Source organism: Petromyzon marinus, chromosome 69, assembly GCF_048934315.1.
Source record: "Petromyzon marinus isolate PM22_M1 ecotype Great Lakes invasive population chromosome 69, UKy_Petmar_22M1.pri1.0, whole genome shotgun sequence".
Classification (NCBI taxonomy): domain Eukaryota; kingdom Metazoa; phylum Chordata; class Hyperoartia; order Petromyzontiformes; family Petromyzontidae; genus Petromyzon; species Petromyzon marinus.
Window position 1 is genome coordinate 4,184,601 of NC_133735.1, and position 20,421 is coordinate 4,205,021.

The following is a 20,421-nucleotide window of genomic DNA, read 5'->3' on the forward strand; positions in this document are numbered from 1 at the left end:
GGTGACGGTGGTGGTGGTGGTGACGACGGTGACGGTGGTGGTGTGTGCGTGTGCAGGCCGGGAGCTACGTGCGTGACGACGCTGTCCCCAACCTCATCCAGCTGATCACCAACACCACGCAGCTGCACTCCTACACAGTGCAGCGCCTCTTCAAGGCCATGCAGGAAGACATCTCACAGGTGGTGCCTCCTCCTCATCGTCATCATCAGCCACCTCCTCCACCTCATCCTCCATCTCATCGTCATCATCAGCCACCTCCTCCACCTCCTCCTCATCGTCATCATCAGCCACCTCCTCCACCTCATCCTCCATCTCATCGTCATCATCAGCCACCTCCTCCACCTCCTCCTCCTCCTCATCGTCATCATCAGCCACCTCCTCCACCTCATCCTCCATCTCATCGTCATCATCAGCCACCTCCTCCACCTCCTCCTCCTCCTCCTCATCGTCATCATCAGCCACCTCCTCCACCTCATCCTCCATCTCATCGTCATCATCAGCCACCTCCTCCACCTCCTCCTCCTCCTCATCGTCATCATCAGCCACCTCCTCCACCTCATCCTCCATCTCATCGTCATCATCAGCCACCTCCTCCTCCTCCTCATCATCAGCCACCTCCTCCACCTCATCCTCCATCTCATCGTCATAACCAGCCACCTCCTCTACCTCATCGTCATCATCATCCTCCTACCTCCCAATCATCCTCCTCCATCTCATCGTCATCATCAGCCACCTCCTCTACCTCATCCTCCATCTCATCGTCATAACCAGCCACCTTCTCTACCTCATCGTCATCATAATCCTCCTACCTCCCAATCATCCTCCTCCATCTCATCGTCATCATCAGCCACCTCCTCCACCTCATCCTCCATCTCATCGTCATCAGCCACCTCCTCTACCTCATCGTCATCATCATCCTCCTACCTCCCAATCATCCTCCTCCATCTCATCGTCATCATCAGCCACCTCCTCCACCTCATCCTCCATCTCATCGTCATCAGCCACCTCCTCTACCTCATCGTCATCATCATCCTCCTACCTCCCAATCATCCTCCTCCATCTCATCGTCATCATCAGCCACCTCCTCCACCTCATCCTCCATCTCATCATCATCAGCCACCTCCTCTACCTCATTGTCATCATCAGCCACCACCTCCACCTCATCCTCCATCTCATCGTCATCAGCCACCTCCTCTACCTCATCATCATCATCATCCTCCTACCTCCCAATCATCCTCCTCCATCTCATCGTCATCATCAGCCACCTCCTCTACCTCATCGTCATCATCATCCTCCTACCTCCCAATCATCCTCCTCCATCTCATCGTCATCATCAGCCACCTCCTCTACCTCATCGTCATCATCAGCCACCTCCTCTACCTCATCGTCATCATCATCCTCCTATCTCCCAATCATCCTCCTCCATCTCATCGTCATCATCAGCCACCTCCTCTACCTCATCGTCATCATCATCCTCCTACCTCCCAATCATCCTCCATCTCATCGTCATCATCAGCCACCTCCTCTACCTCATCGTCATCATCATCCTCCTATCTCCCAATCATCCTCCTCCATCTCATCGTCATCATCAGCCACCTCCTCTGCCTCATCGTCATCATCATCCTCCTACCTCCCAATCATCCTCCTCCATCTCATCGTCATCATCAGCCACCTCCTCTACCTCATCGTCATCATCATCCTATCTCCCAATCATCCTCCTCCATCTCATCGTCATCATCAGCCACCTCCTCTACCTCATCGTCATCATTATCCTCCTACCTCCCAATCATCCTCCTCCATCTCATCGTCATCATCAGCCACCTCCTCTACCTCATCGTCATCATCATCCTCCTATCTCCCAATCATCCTCCTCCATCTCATCGTCATCATCAGCCACCTCCTCTACCTCATCGTCATCATCATCCTCCTACCTCCCAATCATCCTCCTCCATCTCATCGTCATCATCAGCCACCTCCTCTACCTCATCGTCATCATCATCCTATCTCCCAATCATCCTCCTCCATCTCATCGTCATCATCAGCCACCTCCTCTGCCTCATCGTCATCATCATCCTCCTACCTCCCAATCATCCTCCTCCATCTCATCGTCATCATCAGCCACCTCCTCTACCTCATCGTCATCATCATCCTCCTACCTCCCAATCATCCTCCTCCATCTCATCGTCATCATCAGCCACCTCCTCTACCTCATCGTCATCATCATCCTCCTATCTCCCAATCATCCTCCTCCATCTCATCGTCATCATCAGCCACCTCCTCTACCTCATCGTCATCATCATCCTCCTACCTCCCAATCATCCTCCTCCATCTCATCGTCATCATCAGCCACCTCCTCTGCCTCATCGTCATCATCATCCTCCTACCTCCCAATCATCCTCCTCCATCTCATCGTCATCATCAGCCACCTCCTCTACCTCATCGTCATCATCATCCTATCTCCCAATCATCCTCCTCCATCTCATCGTCATCATCAGCCACCTCCTCTACCTCATCGTCATCATTATCCTCCTACCTCCCAATCATCCTCCTCCATCTCATCGTCATCATCAGCCACCTCCTCTACCTCATCGTCATCATCATCCTCCTACCTCCCAATCATCCTCCTCCATCTCATCGTCATCATCAGCCACCTCCTCTACCTCATCGTCATCATCATCCTCCTACCTCCCAATCATCCTCCTCCCTTTGCCCCCCCACTGTGCACCCCACTCTACCCCCCCCCCCGCTGTGCTTGTTTGTAGTGCTCACACCCCCACCCGTGTCCCCCCCCCCCACGTGTCCCCCCCCCCCACGTGACCCCCCACCCCACATGTCACCCCACCCCACGTGACCCCCCACACGTCCCCCCACCCCCACCCCACGTGTCCCCCCACCCCCACCCCACGTGACCCCCCACACGTCCCCCCACCCCCACCCCACGTGTCCCCCCACCCCCACCCCACGTGACCCCCCACACGTCCCCCCACCCCCACCCCACGTGTCCCCCCACCCCCACCCCACGTGACCCCCCACTCGTCCCCCCACCCCCACCCCACGTGACCCCCCACACGTCCCCCCACCCCCACCCCACGTGTCCCCCCACCCCTCGTGTCCCCCCACCCCTCGTGTCCCCCCACCCCACGTGACCCCCCACATGTCCCCCCACCCCCTTCCCACGTGTCCCCCCCCAGCCCCCGCTGGTGCAGGTGGCTGCGTGGTGCGTGGGTGAGTACGGAGACCTGCTACTGTCGGGACACTGCGAGGAGGAGGAGCCTATAGAGGTGGGTGGAGCCACTCACACGGGGGGAGGGGCCTATATAGGTGGGTGGAGCCACTCACACGGGGGGAGGGGCCTATATAGGTGGGTGGAGCCACTCACACGGGGGGAGGGGCCTATAGAGTTTTGTGGAGCCACTCACACGGGGGGAGGAGCCTATAGAGGTGGGTGGAGCCACTCACACGGGGGGAGGGGCCTACAGAGTTTTGTGGAGCCACTCACACCGGGGGAGGGGCCTACAGAGGTGGGTGGAGCCACTAACACGGGGGGAGGGGCCTATAGAGTTTTGTGGACCCACTCACACGGGGGGAGGGGCCTATAGAGGTGGGTGGAGCCACTCACACGGGGGAGGGGCCTATATAGGTGGGTGGAGCCACTCACACGGGGGGAGGGGCCTATAGAGTTTTGTGGAGCCACTCATACCGGGGGAGGGGCCTACAGAGGTGGGTGGAGCCACGCAGAGGCAGCGAGAGTGGCCACTCTCAGTGGGAGGGGCCACGCGCAGGCATAGGGGCCACGCGCAGGGGGAGGGGCCACGCGCAGGGGGAGGGGCCACGCGCAGGGGGAGGGGCCACGCGCAGGGGGAGGGGCCACGCCCGTCCTAGCGACGCCCCCCATCGTCGTCGTCACCGTGACGCAGGTGTCGGAGGACGAGGTGCTGGACGTGCTGGAGGGGGTGCTGCAGTCCAACGTCTCCACATCCATCACCCGCGGCTACGCCCTCACCGCCACCATGAAGCTGAGCACGCGGTTCTCCAGTACCAAGTGACTCGCTCAGTACACTCACTACTACACTCACTCACTACTACACTCACTAGTACACTCACTAGTACACTCACTCACTAGTACACTCACTAGTACACTCACTCACTGGTACACTCACTAGTACACTCACTAGTACGCTCACTACTACACTCACTCACTGGTACACTCACTAGTACACTCACTAGTACACTCACTCACTAGTACACTCACTCACTAGTACACTCACTCACTAGTACACTCACTCACTAGTACACTCACTCACTAGTACACTCACTAGTACACTCACTAGTACACTCACTCACTAGTACACTCACTAGTACACTCGCTCACTGGTACACTCACTAGTACACTCACTCACTAGTACACTCACTAGTACACTCGCTCACTGGTACACTCACTAGTACACTCACTAGTACACTCACTAGTACACTCGCTCACTAGTACACTCACTAGTACACTCACTCACTAGTGAGTGTGTGTGTGTGCGTTTGTGTGACCGTACGTGTGTGTGTGTGACCGTACGTGTGTGTCTGCGTTCGTGTGCGTACGTGTGTGTGCGTGTGTGTGACCGTACGTGTGTGTGTGTGTGTGCGTGCGTGTCTGTGTGTGACGTACGTGTGTGTGTGTGACCGTACGTGTGTGTGTGTATGACCGTACGTGTGTGTGTATGACCGTACGTGTGTGTGTGTGACGTACGTGTGTGTGTGACGTGCGTGTGTATGTGTGTGACGTACGTGTGTGTGTGTGTGTGACGTACGTGTGTGTGTGACGTGCGTGTGTGTGTGTGTGACGTACGTGTGTGTGTGTGTGCGTGCATGCAGTCGTATCCGCAAGGTGGTGTCTATCTACGGCAGCAGCATCGACATGGAGTTGCAACAGCGTGCAGTCGAGTACACCACGCTCTTCCACAAGTTCGACTACATGCGGTGAGTCGTGCGGGCGAGCGGGCGGGAGGGCGAGTGGGCGAGTGGGCGAGTGGGCGGGCGGGAGGGCGAGTGGGCGAGTGGGCGGGCAGGTGGGTGAGTGAGTCCACCACGCTCTTCCACAAGTTCGACTACATGCGGTGAGTCGTGCGGGTGGGCGAGTCCACCAAGCTCTTCCACAAGGTCGACTACATGCGGTGAGTCGTGCGGGTGGGCGAGTCCACCAAGCTCTTCCACCAGGTCGACTACATGCGGTGAGTCGTGCGGGTGGGCGAGTCCACCAAGCTCTTCCACCAGGTCGACTACATGCGGTGAGTCGTGCGGGTGGGCGAGTCCACCAAGCTCTTCCACCAGGTCGACTACATGCGGTGAGTCGTGCGGGTGAGCGGGCGGGAGGGCGAGCGGGTGGGCGAGCGAGTCCACCACGCTCTTCCACAAGGTCGACCACATGCGGTGAGTCGTACAGGCGAGCGGGCGTGCGAGGGTGTAGAGAGGAGGAGGCTCGTGAAGGACGCTACTGGGCAGTGCCAGGCTAGGTGCACGTTGAGGCCACTGGGCAGCAGCAATGGCCGGAGGGTGGCAGAGGAGCGTCGCCGCTCACAACAACGAGCGGAGCGCCGGGCGGATACAACGCAGCGACCAGTTGGCACAGTGGGGGGCACGCGTGGTGGTGCACCTAGCCTGGCACAGCAGCAGTCAACCCGTGGCACCTGCTGGGTCTGTCCCCTGACCTCCTCCTCCTGCACCTAGCCTGGCACAGGCATGCGTGGTGATGTCACCTCCACTTGGTGGCGAAACAGCAGCTGTTGCCGTAGCCCGCGGTGTGACGCGGTGTGACGCGGTGTGACGCGGTGTGACGCGGTGTGACGCGGTGTGACGCGGTGTGCGCACCGCGGTGACGTCCGGCGTTGTTGGCGGTGGTGACGGCGGTGGCGGTGGCCGTGGTGTTGGTGGCTGTGGTGGCTTTGTTGACGGTGGCGGTGGTGGCGGTGGTGGCGGTGGTGGCGGTGGTGGTGGTGGTGGCCGTGGTTGTGGTGGTGGCTTGTTTGACGGCGGCGGTGGCTGCGGCGGTGCAGGCCGGCACTGCTGGAGCGCATGCCGGTGATGGAGAGGGCCACGGCCAACGGGCCCACGGACGCCAACGGCGAGACCAATGGCGACGCCGAACACGGCGAGCGCAAGAAAGCCGACCCGGCGGCGTCCGGCGTTCCACCCGCCTCCTCCTCCTCCTCCTCCTCGGAGGTGCCACACTCACTCAGTCACTCACTCAGTCACTCACACACTCACTCACTCATACACACATACACACACTCATACACTCAGTCACTCACTCATACACACACTCAGTCACTCACTCAGTCACTCACTCAGTCACTCACACACTCACTCACTCATACACACATACACACACTCATACACTCAGTCACTCACTCATACACACACTCAGTCACTCACTCAGTCACTCACTCAGTCACTCACTCAGTCACTCCTCACACACTCATACACACACTCATACACTCAGTCACTCACACATACACACACTCAGTCACTCACTCAGTCACTCACTCAGTCACTCACTCAGTCACTCACTCAGTCACTCACTCAGTCACTCCTCACACACTCATACACTCACTCAGTCACTCCTCATACACTCAGTCACTCACTCAGTCACTCACTCAGTCACTCCTCATACACTCAGTCACTCCTCACACACTCATACACTCACTCAGTCACTCAGTCACTCCTCATACACTCACACACTCACACACTCACTCAGTCACTCCTCATACACTCACACACTCACACACTCACTCAGTCACTCCTCATACACTCACACACTCACACACTCACTCAGTCACTCCTCATACACTCACACACTCACACACTCACTCAGTCACTCACTCATACACTCACACAGTCACTCCTCACACACTCACACACTCACACACTCACTCAGTCACTCCTCATACACTCATACACTCACACACACACTCATACACTCAGTCACTCACTCAGTCACTCACTCAGTCACTCCTCATACACTCACACACTCACTCAGTCACTCCTCATACACTCACTCAGTCACTCCTCACACACTCATACACTCACACACTCACTCAGTCACTCCACACACTCATACACTCACACACTCACTCAGTCACTCCTCACTCAGTCACTCCTCACTCAGTCACTCCTCACTCAGTCACTCCTCACTCAGTCACTCACTCAGTCACTCCTCACACACTCACACACTCATACACTCACTCAGTCACTCCTCACACTCATTCACTCACTCACACACTCACTCATACACTCACTCACACACTCATACACTCACTCACTCGTACACTCACTCACTCATACACTCACTCACACACTCACACAGTCACACAATCACTCCTCACACACTCATTCACTCACACACTCACTCAGACAGTCACTCACACACTCACACACGCACTCATACACTCGCACACTCACACACTCACTCCTCACACACTCACTCAGTCAATCCGTCACTCACAAACTCACTCGCACACAAACTCACTCACACACTCACAAACTAACAGACTCACTCACACTCACTCGCACACTCACACACTCGCTCACACACTCACTCACACACTCCTCGCACACTCACTCAGTCACTCCGTCACTCACAAATTCACTCGCACACAAACTCACTCACACACTCACTCACAAACTAACAGACTCACACTCACACACTCACTCACACACTCACACAGTCACTCACGCCACTCACACACTCACTCAGTCACTCCTCATACACTCACACACTCACACACTCACTCAGTCACTCCTCATACACTCACACACTCACACACTCACTCAGTCACTCACTCATACACTCACACAGTCACTCCTCACACACTCACACACTCACACACTCACTCAGTCACTCCTCATACACTCATACACTCACACACACACTCATACACTCAGTCACTCACTCAGTCACTCACTCAGTCACTCCTCATACACTCACACACTCACTCAGTCACTCCTCATACACTCACTCAGTCACTCCTCACACACTCATACACTCACACACTCACTCAGTCACTCCACACACTCATACACTCACACACTCACTCAGTCACTCCTCACTCAGTCACTCCTCACTCAGTCACTCCTCACTCAGTCACTCCTCACTCAGTCACTCACTCAGTCACTCCTCACACACTCACACACTCATACACTCACTCAGTCACTCCTCACACTCATTCACTCACTCACACACTCACTCATACACTCACTCACACACTCATACACTCACTCACTCGTACACTCACTCACTCATACACTCACTCACACACTCACACAGTCACACAATCACTCCTCACACACTCATTCACTCACACACTCACTCAGACAGTCACTCACACACTCACACACGCACTCATACACTCGCACACTCACACACTCACTCCTCACACACTCACTCAGTCAATCCGTCACTCACAAACTCACTCGCACACAAACTCACTCACACACTCACAAACTAACAGACTCACTCACACTCACTCGCACACTCACACACTCGCTCACACACTCACTCACACACTCCTCGCACACTCACTCAGTCACTCCGTCACTCACAAATTCACTCGCACACAAACTCACTCACACACTCACTCACAAACTAACAGACTCACACTCACACACTCACTCACACACTCACACAGTCACTCACGCCACTCAAGCACTCACACAGTCACTCACTCACACAGTCACTCACGCCACTCACACACTCACAAACTAACAGACTCACTCACACACTCACTCACACACTCGCTCACACACTCACACCACACACTCACTCACACCACTCACACAGTCACTCACTCACACAGTCACTCACGCCACTCACACACTCACACACTCACTCTGACACTCACAAACTCACTCGCACACAAACTCACACACTTACTCTCATTCACACAGTCACACACTCTCATTCACTCACTCACTCACACAGGCCGTGGGTAGCGATGGTGAGTGGTGGTGGTGGTAATGGCGGCAGTGTTGGTAGCTGTGGTGGTGGTAGTGGTGATAGCGGTGCGGGTAGTGGTGGTGGTGGTAGTAGTTGTGGTGGTAGTGATGGTGGTGGTGATGGTAGTGGTGGTGATGGTAGTGGTGGTGGTAGTAGTGGTGGTAGTGATAGTGGTAATGATGGTAGTAGTAGTGATGGTGGTAGTGATGGTAGTGATGATAGTGATGGTAGTGATGGTAGTAGTAGTGGTGATGGGTAATTACCCACAATTCCGTGCGCATCAATGCGTGCCCCCCCCCCCCTTAAACCACCGCCTCCCCCTTCCCCCACCCCCCCCACCTACCCTGGTTGCCCCAGGTGACGGATCTGCTCGACCTATTGGGGGGCAGCACCACGCCCGGCCCCCCACTCCCAAACTCCTCCCTCCCCTCGAAGCAGCCCCTCCCCTCGGTGGCGGCGGCAGGAGGCGGTGGTGGCGGTGGCGGTGACCTCCTCAACCTCCTCGGACTCGACATCTCTGGTACGCACGCCGGCCGGTGTGTCAGTGGTGGTGTGTCAGTGGTGGTGTGTCAGTGGTGGTGTGTCAGTGTGATAGTGTGTCAGTGGTGGTGTGAGTGTGATGGTGTGTCAGTGAGTGTGATGGTGTGTGAGTGATGGTGTGTCAGTGATGGTGTGTCACTGATGGTGTGTCAGTGATGGTGTGTCAGTGATGGTGTGTCAGTGGTGGTGTGAGTGTGATGGTGTGTCAGTGATGGTGTGTCAGTGATGGTGTGTCACTGATGGTGTGTCAGTGGTGGTGTGTCAGTGGTGGTGTGAGTGTGATAGTGTGTCAGTGGTGGTGTGAGTGTGATGGTGTGTCAGTGAGTGTGATGGTGTGAGTGTGATGGTGTGTGAGTGATGGTGTGTCACTGATGGTGTGTCAGTGGTGGTGTGTCAGTGGTGGTGTGTCAGTGATGGTGTGTCAGTGATGGTGTGTCAGTGGTGGTGTGAGTGTGATGGTGTGTCAGTGGTGGTGTGTCAGTGGTGGTGTGAGTGTGATGGTGTGTGAGTGGTGGTGTGTCAGTGATGGTGTGTCAGTGATGGTGTGTCAGTGGTGGTGTGAGTGTGATGGTGTGTGAGTGGTGGTGTGTCAGTGATGGTGTGTCAGTGATGGTGTGTCAGTGGTGGTGTGAGTGTGATGGTGTGTCAGTGGTGGTGTGTCAGTGATGGTGTGTCAGTGGTGGTGTGTCAGTGGTGGTGTGAGTGTGATGGTGTGTCAGTGGTGGTGTGTCAGTGATGGTGTGTCAGTGGTGGTGTGTCAGTGAGTGTGATGGTGTGTCAGTGATGGTGTGTCAGTGATGGTGTGTCAGTGGTGGTGTGTGAGTGGTGGTGTGTCAGTGGTGGTGTGTCAGTGTAATAGTGTCAGTGGTGGTGTGAGTGTGATGGTGTGTCAGTGAGTGTGATGGTGTGAGTGTGATGGTGTGTGAGTGATGGTGTGTCAGTGATGGTGTGTCACTGATGGTGTGTCAGTGATGGTGTGTCAGTGTGATGGTGTGAGTGTGATGGTGTGTCAGTGTGATAGTGTGTCAGTGAGTGTGATGGTGTGTCAGTGATGGTGTGTCAGTTTTGGTGTGTCAGTGATGGTGTGTGAGTGGTGGTGTGTCAGTGATAGTGTGTCAGTGATGGTGTGTCAGTGATGGTGTGTCAGTGATGGTGTGTGAGTGGTGGTGTGTCAGTGTGATAGTGTGTCAGTGAGTGTGATGGTGTGTCAGTGGTGGTGTGTCAGTGGTGGTGTGTCAGTGATGGTGTGTCAGTGATGGTGTGTCAGTGAGTGTGATGGTGTGTCAGTGAGTGTGATGGTGTGTCAGTGTGATGGTGTGTCAGTGTGATGGTGTGTCAGTGAGTGTGATGGTGTGTCAGTGTGATGGTGTGTCAGTGTGATGGTGTGAGTGTGATGGTGTGAGTATGATGGTGTGTCAGTGAGTGTGCTGGTGTGTCAGTGGTGGTGTGTCAGTGGTGGTGTGTCAGTGATGGTGTGTCAGTGAGTGTGATGGTGTGTCAGTGATGGTGTGAGTGTGATTGTGAGTGATGGTGTGAGTGAGTGATGGTGTGAGTGTGAGTGAGTGATGGTGTGAGTGAGTGATGGTGTGAGTGAGTGATGGTGTCAGTGTGAGTGAGTGATGGTGTGAGTGAGTGATGGTGTGAGTGATGGTGTGAGTGAGTGATGGTGTGAGTGAGTGATGGTGTGAGTGTGAGTGAGTGATGGTGTGAGTGAGTGATGGTGTGAGTGTGATGGTGTGAGTGAGTGATGGTGTGAGTGTGAGTGAGTGATGGTGTGAGTGTGAGTGAGTGATGGTGTGAGTGTGAGTGAGTGATGGTGTGAGTGAGTGATGGTGTGAGTGTGATGGTGTGAGTGAGTGATGGTGTGAGTGTGAGTGAGTGTGGTGTGAGTGTGAGTGAGTGTGGTGTGAGTGTGAGTGAGTGAGTAATAGTGTGAGTGTGAGTGAGTGATGGTGTGAGTGTGATAGTGTGAGTGAGCGATGGTGTGAGTGTGAGTGAGTGTGAGTGAGTGATGGTGTGAGTGAGTGATGGTGTGAGTGTGAGTGAGTGATGGTGTGAGTGAGTGATGGTGTGAGTGAGTGATGGTGTGAGTGTGAGTGAGTGATGGTGTGAGTGTGAGTGAGTGATGGTGTGAGTGTGAGTGAGTGATGGTGTGAGTGAGTGATGGTGTGAGTGTGATGGTGTGAGTGTGATGGTGTGAGTGAGTGATGGTGTGAGTGTGAGTGAGTGATGGTGTGAGTGTGAGTGAGTGATGGTGTGAGTGTGGTGTGAGTGAGTGAGTAATAGTGTGAGTGTGAGTGAGTGATGGTGTGAGTGTGATGGTGTGAGTGTGAGTGAGCGATGGTGTGAGTGTGAGTGAGTGTGAGTGAGTGAGTGTAATGGTGTGAGTGATGCTGTGGATGGTATGAGTGAGTGATGGTGTGAGTGAGTGAGTGTGATGGTTTGGGTGTGAGTGAGTGAGGGTGTGAGTGAGTGTGTGTGATTGTGATGATGTGAGTGTGAGTGAGTGTGTGAGTGATGGTGTGAGAGTGAGTGAGTGTGATGGTGTGAGTGATGCTGTGGATGGTATGAGTGAGTGATGGTGTGAGTGAGTGAGTGTGAGGGTGTGAGTGACTGAGTGTGATGGTGTGTGTGTGTGAGTGATAGTGAGTGGTAGTGATGGTGAGTGTGTGAGTGATGGTGAGTGTGTGAGTGATAGTGTGTGAGTGTGACTGAGTGATGGTGTGAGTGATAGTGAGTGATAGTGAGTGGTAGTGATGGTGAGTGTGTGAGTGATGGTGAGTGTGTGAGTGATGGTGAGTGTGTGAGTGATAGTGTGTGAGTGAGTGTGATGGTGTGTGTGAGTGATAGTGAGTGGTAGTGATGGTGAGTGTGTGAATGATGGTGAGTGTGTGAGTGATAGTGTGTGAGTGTGACTGAGTGATGCTGTGAGTGTGTGAGTGATAGTGAGTGAATGATGGTGAGTGTATGAGTGATGGTGAGTGTGTGAGTGATGGTGAGTGTGTGAGTGATGGTGTGTGAGTGATGGTGAGTGTGTGAGTGATAGTGTGTGAGTGAGTGTGATGGTGTGTGTGAGTGATGGTGTGTGAGTGATGGTGAGTGTGTGAGTGATGGTGTGTGAGTGATGGTGAGTGTGTGAGTGATGGTGAGAGTGTGAGTGATGGTGAGTGTGTGAGTGATAGTGAGTGAATGATGGTGTGAGTGTTTGTAGCGAGTTGCAGCTACTGCTGCTACTCGCTACTAACAGCACTTGCCCCTACGCCTTGTTAAGGCTACACGGGACACCTTTGTCTGTGTGTGGGGGTGCAGGCCCCCCCCCAGTGTCCACGCTGCAGGGACCCCCTCCTGCGTTTCTTCTCGACAGCCTGGGGCCCGTAGCCAGCGAGACGCCCTTCAACAACGCCCTGCATGGTGAGACACTCGCTCACTCGCTCGCTCACTCGCTCGCTCACTCGCTCACTCGCTCACTCGCTCACTCTCTGTCGCTCACTCAGTCACTCACTCAGTCGCTCACTCGCTCGCTCGCTCGCTCACTCAGTCGCTCACTCGCTCACTCACTTTCTGTCGCTCACTCACTCTGTCACTCAGTCGCTCACTCGCTCACTTACTCTCGCTCACTCGCTCGCTCACTCGCTCACTCACTCAAGTCGCTCACTTACTCTGTCGCTCACTCACTCGCTCGCTCACTCGCTCACTCGCTCACTCACTCAGTCGCTCACTCGCTCACTTACTCTGTCGCTCACTCACTCGCTCACTCTCTGTCGCTCACTCGCTCACTCAGTCACTCACTCAGTCGCTCACTCGCTCGCTCGCTCGCTCACTCAGTCGCTCACTCGCTCACTCACTTTCTGTCGCTCACTCACTCTGTCACTCAGTCGCTCACTCGCTCACTTACTCTCGCTCACTCGCTCGCTCACTCGCTCACTCACTCAAGTCGCTCACTTACTCTGTCGCTCACTCACTCGCTCGCTCACTCGCTCACTCGCTCACTCACTCAGTCGCTCACTCGCTCACTTACTCTGTCGCTCACTCACTCGCTCACTCTCTGTCGCTCACTCGCTCACTCAGTCACTCACTCAGTCGCTCACTCGCTCGCTCGCTCGCTCACTCAGTCGCTCACTCGCTCACTCACTTTCTGTCGCTCACTCACTCTGTCACTCAGTCGCTCACTCGCTCACTTACTCTCGCTCACTCGCTCGCTCACTCGCTCACTCACTCAAGTCGCTCACTTACTCTGTCGCTCACTCACTCGCTCGCTCACTCGCTCACTCGCTCACTCACTCAGTCGCTCACTCGCTCACTTACTCTGTCGCTCACTCACTCGCTCACTCACTCAGTCGCTCACTCGCTCACTCGCTCACTCACTCTGTCGCTCACTTACTCTGTCGCTCACTCACTCACTCAGTCACTCACTCGCTCACTCACTCAGTCACTCACTCACTCATCCACTCACTCTGCCACTACGCCACTGTACACTACGCTACTGTACACTACGCCACTGTACACTACACCACTGTACACCACGCCACTGTACACTACTCCACTGTACACCACGCCACTGTACACTACTCCACTGTACACCGCACTACTGCACACTGCACTACTGTACACCGCACTACTGTACACTACACTGCACTACTGTACACTACTTCCACCCCCCGCCCCTCCCCTCGGTCCCCTCCACCCCCCCACCCCCTGCCCCCCTCCACCCCTCCCCCCCTCCCCCCCGCCCCTCCCCCCGCCCCTCCCCCCGCCCCTCCCCCCGTAGTAGGAGGTGGTGGTGGTGTAGGCGTCGCCATCCCCACGATGGTGGCGTTTGAGAAGGGCGGCCTCCGTGTGGAGTTTGCGTTTGAGAGGGGGGCCCCGGCGGGGGGGGGGCTCACCACCATCTCCCTGCGCGCCACCAACTCCAGCGACGCCGACATGGGAGACTTTGTCTTCCAGGCAGCCGTGCCCAAGGTGACGGTGGTGACGGTGGTGGTGGTAGTGAGGGTGGTGGTGGTGGTGGTGATGGTGGTGGTGGTGGTGACGGTGGTGGTGGTGGTGGCGGTGGTGACGGTGGTGGTGGTGGTGGTGACGGTGGTGGTGGTGGTGGTGGTGGTGACGGTGGTGGTGGTGGTGACGGTGGTGGTGGTGGCGGTGACGGTGGTGGTGGTGATGGTGGTGGTGACGGTGGTGGTGGTGATGGTGGTGGTGGTGACGGTGGTGGTGGTGGTGGTGACGGTGGTGGTGGTGGTGACGGTGGTGGTGGTGATGGTGGTGGTGGTGGTGACGGTGGTGGTGGTGACGGTGGTGGTGGTGGTGACGGTGGTGACGGTGGTGGTGGTGGTGGTGGTGGCGGTGATGGTGGTGGTGATGGTGGTGGTGGCGGTGACGGTGGTGGTGTGGTGGTGGTGATGGTGGTGATGGTGATGGTGGTGTGGTGGTGGTGGTGGTGATGGTGGTGGTGGTGGTGGTAGTGGTGGCGGTGGTGGTGGTGATGGTGGTGATGGTGGTGGTGGTGATGGTGGTGATGGTGGTGGTGGTGATGGTGGTGATGGTGGTGATGGTGGTGATGGTGATAGTGGTGATGGTGGTGATGGTGATAGTGGTGATGGTGGTGACGGTGGTGACGGTGGTGACGGTGGCGGTGGTGATGGTGGTGGTGGTGGTGATGGTGGTGGTAGTGGTGGCGGTGGTGGTGGTGATGGTGGTGGTGGTGATGGTGGTGATGGTGGTGATGGTGATGGTGGTGGTAGTGGTGGTGGTGGAGTGGTGGTGGTGGGTTAGTGGTGCTGTGTCTCCGTGTGTGTGTCCGTGTGTGTCTGTGTGTGCGTGTGTGTCTGTGTGTGTGAGTCTCTGTGTGTGAGTGTCTGTGTGCGTGTGTCTGTGTGTGACTGTGTGTGACTGTGTGCGTGTGTGACTGTGTGTGTGTATGTATGCGTGTGTTTGACTCTATGTGTGTGTATGTGTGTGACTGACTATGTGTGTGTGACTGTGTGTATGTATGACTGTGTGTGTGACTGTGTATGTGTGTGTTACTGTGTGTGTATGTGTATGTGTCTGTGTGTGTGTCTGTGTGTGTGTGACTGTGTGTGTATGTGTGACTGTGTGTAAGTGTGACTGTATGTGTGTGTGTGTGACTGTATGTGTGTGTGTGACTGTGTGTGTGTGTGACTGTGTGTGTATGTGTGTATGTGTCTGTGTGTGTGTCAGACGTTCCAGCTCCAGCTGCTGTCTCCCAGCAGCAGCTCGGTGCCAGCGCACGGAGCTGGCACCGTGACCCAGCTCATGCGAGTCCTCAACCCCAACAAGGTGCCAGCCTCTCACTCACTCACCACTCGCCCTCACCATTCACTCACCCTCACCACTCACCACTCACTAACCCAGCTCATGCGAGTCCTCAACCCCAACAAGGTGCCAGCCTCACCCTCACCACTCACCCTCACCATTCACTCACCACTCACCCTCACCACTCACCCTCACCATTCACTCACCACTCACTCACCACTCACTCACCACGCACTCACCACTCACTAACCCAGCTCATGCGAGTACTCAACCCCAACAAGGTGCCAGCCTCACCCTCACTCACCACTCACCACTCTCACTCACCACTCACTCACCACTCACACTCACCACCCACTCACCACTCACTCACCACTCACACTCACCACGCACTCACCACTCACCACTCACTAACCCAGCTCATGCGAGTACTCAACCCCAACAAGGTGCCAGCCTCTCACTCACTCACTCACCACTCACTCACCACTCACTCACACTCACCCTCACCACTCACCCTCACCACTCACCACTCACCCTCACCACCCACTCACCACTCACCCAGCTCATGCGAGTCCTCAACCCCAACAAGGTGCCAGCCTCACCCTCACCACTCACCCTCACCATTCACTCACCACTCACCCTCACCACTCACTCACCACGCACTCACCACTCACCACTCACTAACCCAGCTCATGCGAGTACTCAACCCCAACAAGGTGCCAGCCTCACCCTCACTCACCACTCACTCACCACTCACACTCACCACCCACTCACCACTCACTCACCACTCACACTCACCACGCACTCACCACTCACCACTCACTAACCCAGCTCATGCGAGTACTCAACCCCAACAAGGTGCCAGCCTCTCACTCACTCACTCACCACTCACTCACCACTCACTCACACTCACCCTCACCACTCACCCTCACCACTCACCACTCACCCTCACCACCCACTCACCACTCACCCAGCTCATGCGAGTCCTCAACCCCAACAAGGTGCCAGCCTCACCCTCACCACTCACCCTCACCACTCACTCACCACTCACTCACCACTCACCCAGCTCATGCGAGTCCTCAACCCCAACAAGGTGCCAGCCTCACCACTCACCACTCACTCACCAGTCACCACTCACCACTCACTCACCAGTCACCACTCACTCACCAGTCACCACTCACCACTCACTCACCAGTCACCACTCACTCACCACTCACCCAGCTCATGCGAGTACTCAACCCCAACAAGGTGCCAGCCTCACCACTCACTCACCAGTCACCACTCACCACTCACTCACCACTCACCACACACTCACCACTCACTCACCACTCACCCAGCTCAGGCGAGTACTCAACCCCAACAAGGTGCCAGCCTCTCCCTCACCACTCACCCTCACCACTCACTCACCACTCACTCACCACTCACTCACCACTCGCTCACCACTCACCCAGCTCATGCGTGTACTCAACCCCAACAAGGTGCCAGCCTCACCACTCACCCTCACCACTCACCACTCACTCACCACTCACTCACCAGTCACTCACCACTCACACTCACCACCCACTCACCACTCACTAACCCAGCTCATGCGTGTACCCAACCCCAACAAGGTGCCAGCCTCACCCTCACCACTCACCACCCACTCACCACTCACACTCACCCTCACCACTCACTCACCACTCACTCACCACTCACTCACCACTCACTCACCACTCACCCAGCTCATGCGAGTCCTCAACCCCAACAAGGTGCCAGCCTCACCCTCACCACTCACTCACCACTCACCACTCACTCACCACTCACCCTCACCACTCACTCACCACTCACCACTCACTCACCACTCACTCACCACTCACTCACCACTCACACTCACCACTCACACTCACCACTCACACTCACCACTCACACTCACCACTCACCACTCACTCACCACTCACACTCACCACTCACCACTCACACTCACCACTCACTCACCACTCACACTCACCACTCATCCTCACCACCCACTCACCACTCACTCACCACTCACCACTCACCACCCACTCACCACTCACACTCACCACTCACTCACCACCCACTCACCACTCACTCATCACTCACCACCCACTCACCACTCACCCAGCTCATGCGAGTACTCAACCCCAACAAGGTGCCAGCCTCACCACTCACTCACACTCACCACTCACTCACCACTCACTCACACTCACCACTCACACTCACCACTCACACTCACCACTCACACTCACCACTCACACTCACCACTCACTCACTCACACTCACCACTCACACTCACCACTCACACTCACCACTCACACTCACCACTCACACTCACCACTCACACTCACTCACCACTCACTCACCACTCACTCACCACCCCCTCACCCTCACCACCCACTCACCACCCTACACGCACCGTGGTGCCAGCTGTTGTTGATGGTTGTTGTAGTTGTTGTTGTTGATTGTTGTTGTGGTTGTTGATGGTTGTTGTTGATGGTTGTTGTTGTTTCAGCACCAGCTGCGTATACGTATAAAGCTCTCCTACACGTGCTGTGGTACCAGCTGTTGTTGTTGTGGTTGTTGTTGTGGTTGTTGTTGTGGTTGTTGTGGTTGTTTTTGTTGATGTTTGTTGTTGTTTCAGCACCAGCTGCGTATAAAGCTCTCCTACACGCACCGTGGTACAAGCTGTTGCCGTTGTTGTTGTTGTTGTTGATGTTTGTTGTTGTTGTTTCAGCACCAGCTGCGTATGCGTATAAAGCTCTCCTACACGCACCGTGGTACCAGCTGTTGTTGTTGTTGTGGTTGTTGCTGTGGTTGTTGTTGGTTGTTGTTGTTGGTTGTTGTTGTTGGTTGTTGTTGTTGATGGTTGTTGTTTGTTGATGGTTGTTCTTGTTGTTGTTTCAGCACCAGCTGCGTATGCGTATAAAGCTCTCCTACACACACCGTGGTACCAGCTGTTGTTGTTGTTGATGGTTGTTGTTGTTGTTTATGGTTGTTTGTTGTTGTGGTTGTTGTTTGTTGTTGTTTATGGTTGTTGTTGTTTCAGCACCAGCTGCGTATGTGTATAAAGCTCTCCTACATACACCGTGGTACAAGCTGTTGTTGTTGTTGTTGGTTGTTGTTGTGGTTGTTGTTGCTGTTGTTGTTGATGTTTGTTGTTGTTGTTTCAGCACCAGCTGCGTATGCGTATAAAGCTCTCCTACACGCACCGTGGTGCCAGCGTGACGGAGCAGGGGGAAGTCAACAACTTCCCTCCGCAGACCTACCAGTGACTCGCTACCACCACGGCAACAACAGCAGCAGCAGCAGCGGCAACAACAACAACATCAACAACAACATCGTCAACAACGTCAGCAACCACAACAGCAACAACGTCAACAACAGCAACAACGTCAACAACGTCAACAACATGCACATCAACAACGTCAACAACATGCACATCAACAACGTCAACAACATGCACATCAACAACAACAACCACTACGTCAACAACAAGCATCAACGTCAACAACAACCATGACAACCACGTCAACACCAACCACGTCAACAACATCAACAACAACAACGTCAACAACGTCAACAACATGCACATCAACGACGTCAACAACATGCACATCAACAACAACAACCACTACGTCAACAAACAAGCAACAACGTCAACAACAACCATGACAACCACGTCAACAACAACCACGTCAACAACGTCAACAACCACCACAACAACAACGTCAACAACAAGCATCTACCACAACAACAACGTCAACAACAACAAGCATCTACAGCGACAACAACGTCAACAACATCACGGCTACAACAACAACAACGTCAACAACATCACCGCTACAACAACAACAAGCATCTACCACAACAACAACGTCAACAACAACAAGCATCTACAGCGACAACAACGTCAACAACATCACGGCTACAACAACAACAACATCACCGCTACAACAACAACAAGCATCAACGTCAACAACAACGTCAACAACAAGCATCTACAACAACAACGTCAACAACACGCATCTACCGCTACAACGTCAACAACATCACCACCACCAACAACGTCAACAACAAGCATCTACCACAACAACAACGTCAACAACAACAAGCATCTACAACAACAACGTCAACAACAACAAGCATCTACAACAACAACGTCAACAACACGCATCTACCGCTACAACAACGTCAACAACATCACCACCACAACAACAACGTCAACAACAAGCATCTACCACAACAACAACGTCAACAACAACAAGCATCTACAACAACAACGTCAACAACACCATCACCGCTACAACAACAACGTCAACAACACCATCACCGCTACAACATCAACAAGCATCTACAACAACAACAACGTCAACAACACCATCACCGCTACAACAGCAGCTGCAACCGGAGAAGTGGGGGGGGGGGCGTGGTCATAGTGGGGGGCGTGGTCATGGTGGGAGGGGGGCGTGGTCATAGTGGGGGCGTGGTCATAGTGGGGGTGGGAGGGGGCGTGGTAATAGTGGGGGTGGTAGAGGTGGGCGTGGTCATAGTGGGGGCGTGGTCATACTGGGGGGCGTGGTCATAGTGGGGGTGGTAGTGGTGGGGGTGGGCGTGGTCATAGTGGGGGGCGTGGTCAT

General features: G+C 54.9%; 1 protein-coding gene across 6 annotated transcripts in view; it reads left to right on the forward strand.

Annotated features, from left to right (window-relative positions):
* Positions 1–19,267, forward strand: part of AP1G1 (adaptor related protein complex 1 subunit gamma 1) — a 76,078-nt gene extending 56,811 nt beyond the window's left edge. For 3 of the 6 annotated variants that reach the window (XM_076055006.1, XM_076055007.1, XM_076055002.1), the window contains exons 14-23: positions 57–179; positions 3,192–3,281; positions 3,918–4,042; positions 4,864–4,968; positions 6,042–6,207; positions 9,338–9,500; positions 12,830–12,931; positions 14,289–14,479; positions 15,716–15,814; positions 18,519–18,662. In XM_076055006.1, the coding sequence (XP_075911121.1) occupies positions 57–179; positions 3,192–3,281; positions 3,918–4,042; positions 4,864–4,968; positions 6,042–6,207; positions 9,338–9,500; positions 12,830–12,931; positions 14,289–14,479; positions 15,716–15,814; positions 18,519–18,647 (1,293 nt within the window). In that variant the 3' untranslated portion in view covers positions 18,648–18,662. Of the gene's footprint in view, positions 1–56; positions 180–3,191; positions 3,282–3,917; positions 4,043–4,863; positions 4,969–6,041; positions 6,208–9,337; positions 9,501–12,829; positions 12,932–14,288; positions 14,480–15,715; positions 15,815–18,518; positions 18,663–18,954 lie in introns of those variants that run through there. The other 3 variants (XM_076055005.1, XM_076055003.1, XM_076055004.1) reach the window with 3 other exon arrangements.
* Positions 19,268–20,421: the final 1,154 nt, after the last annotated feature.